This window comes from Plasmodium reichenowi (genome assembly GCF_001601855.1).
Source record: "Plasmodium reichenowi strain SY57 chromosome Unknown, whole genome shotgun sequence".
NCBI classification, from domain to species: domain Eukaryota; phylum Apicomplexa; class Aconoidasida; order Haemosporida; family Plasmodiidae; genus Plasmodium; species Plasmodium reichenowi.
The window spans coordinates 3384-5758 of record NW_017962379.1 but is presented as its reverse complement, the minus strand read 5'-3'; the positions used below and the strand labels follow the sequence as shown (position 1 = coordinate 5758).

General features: G+C 17.9%; 1 protein-coding gene across 1 annotated transcript; it reads right to left on the bottom strand.

Annotated features, from left to right (window-relative positions):
• Positions 1 to 859: 859 nt before the first annotated feature.
• Positions 860 to 1889, bottom strand: PRSY57_0018400 (putative exported protein; the record flags this gene model as incomplete). The annotated part of the gene is made up of 2 exons (XM_012908933.2): positions 860 to 1624; positions 1752 to 1889. The coding sequence occupies 2 exons, from the start codon at positions 1887 to 1889 to the stop codon at positions 860 to 862; spliced, it is 903 nt and encodes a 300-aa protein (XP_012764387.2).
• Positions 1890 to 2375: the final 486 nt, after the last annotated feature.

Sequence of the window (2375 nt, the reverse complement as noted above, 5' to 3'; positions counted from 1 at the left end):
CAATGTATTATATCCCACATAACTATATAATACCACTATATAATTTCAAAATACTTTTCTTACGTAAAGTAAAAAAAAGATAAAAGCGTACACATTTTTTCTATTTTTTTATTTTTTTTATGATTTTTAAAATGGTTATACGCATTTTACACACATTAATAAGAAACATTATATTATTTTTTCTTCATCTGATATATACCAATAAAAACATTCATGATAATAAGTGCCCTTTTTTTTATTTATTTATATAGTTTACTTTTAATAATTTGTTTTAATATTATAAGAAACAATATGTGTAATTAATTAAAATCATTTTATACTAAAAGATTAAATTTTCTTAAAAACTTTTAATACTTTATATATACTTTTCAGATAAATATTTTAAGAATATATAAGATTTAACATAAAAAGTAAATTCTTACAATTATCCTAAATAAATATAACATATATAATGCATATTTTGTATTGTCATATATATATATATATATATATATTATTATTATTATTATTATTATTATTATTATTATTATATTTAATTTTTTTTTTAGTAGTATACTCGATATAAAGAAATAAATTAATTATAATTGAACAGAATAAGTTCTAGAAAAAATCAAAATATAAAACAAATAATTAACAAATACTAATACATAAATGTAAATAAAAATTTCTTTCATTAAATAAAAATAAATATCTTTCTCTCTCTATCTATCTATATATACATATACATATATACATATATATATATATATATATATATATATATATATATATATATATATATATATATATATATTAATGAGTTCCAAACATACACGCAATATATATTTTATTATTAATTAATATTATTACTTACGCTTCTTTATTCTTGGTTTTCTGCGATGTTTTCTCCTAGGTCTTCATGAAGATTTTCTTCAAATCCTTCTTCTTCTTCTCGTTCTTGTTTTTCTTTTAGTGTTTCATCAATTGTTCCTTTTGTAGGTATAGCCATACCTACTTGTATATATTTAATTTTATATCTATGAAAAAGGTAATCTATCAAATTATGAAAAAATGCTATGAATAAAAAGATAAAGGATCTTAATTCATTAACTGTTAAGCTTCCTTCAATCAATGTTTTAAATTTATTCGTATAATCATTTTCATGAATTGATAATCGTTGGTCAAATTCCTTATGATAATTTGTTTTTTTTGATTTCTTTTTATTCCTTGTGTTATATTCATAACCTTCTCCATATTTTTCTTTGTATTCACCTAATTCAGCTCTACGAGGTTCTAATCCGTCTTTACTCACCTCGAGTGTTTGTTTCCATAAATTTAAAAGAAATTCCCTTGATGGGATTTCTCCTAAAGAATTTACTATATCATGTAATTGTTCTCTTGTCAATTGTTTTGTGATATCAACATCATCTTGGCTCGTTTGAGATTCATTATGTTCATTTCCCTCATTACATGTTTTAATATCATTTTTACAGCAACTTTTGGTAATCTCTGTATTTTCTTCATAACTATTTTTAATATTTTCATTTCCTAACCCTGAGTAATTCTGAGTGCATACCTCAGCTAATTTTCTTGAAATTACATTATCAAATAATATTATTTCCGAAGTATTACATTCATATGAATTCTATAAAGAAAAAAAAATAATAAAATAAAATGATTTATTTGAAATATATATAAAAAATATTCAAAAATAAAATACTAAAAAAAAAAAAATAAAATAATAATAATAATACATATTTTTATTAACTTACATTTAATGATAGATATAAGGTTCCAATAATATATACAGTTAAAGAAACAAATCTAAAGAATCCATAAAGTGTCCTTTTATCATAATTTGAATCAAAGGAATAAAAGGGAAAAGTACCACGAATTTTATTATTCACCATATTATATATATATATATATATATAATAATATTACATATATATTTTTTTTTTAGAAGAACAAATTCAAAGGACAGTATTTTTCTTTTTTTTCTTCTTTTTTTTTTTTCTTTATTATTATTATTAAATAAATAAAATATATACCCTTTAATAAATAAAAAAATTATTTATTGTACTTTTATTTTATTTTTTTTTTATTAATGACACAAATAATTTCTTATTACAAAAATGAATAACCAATTTTATATAATAATACTTTATATTTTTATTATTGTTCTTTTTGTAGAAATATAAAAATTTCTATAAAATATAATTATAAATTAAAACTTTTAAAAAAGTAAAAAATATATAATAATAATATTAAAAAAAAATAATCATAAAAAATAAAAAAAAAAGAGACAACCTTTAAAAAATATATATATAATATATATATATATATGTATGGTTCAAATAAAAGTACTATTTGTAATGAATAATTATTCTTATTTA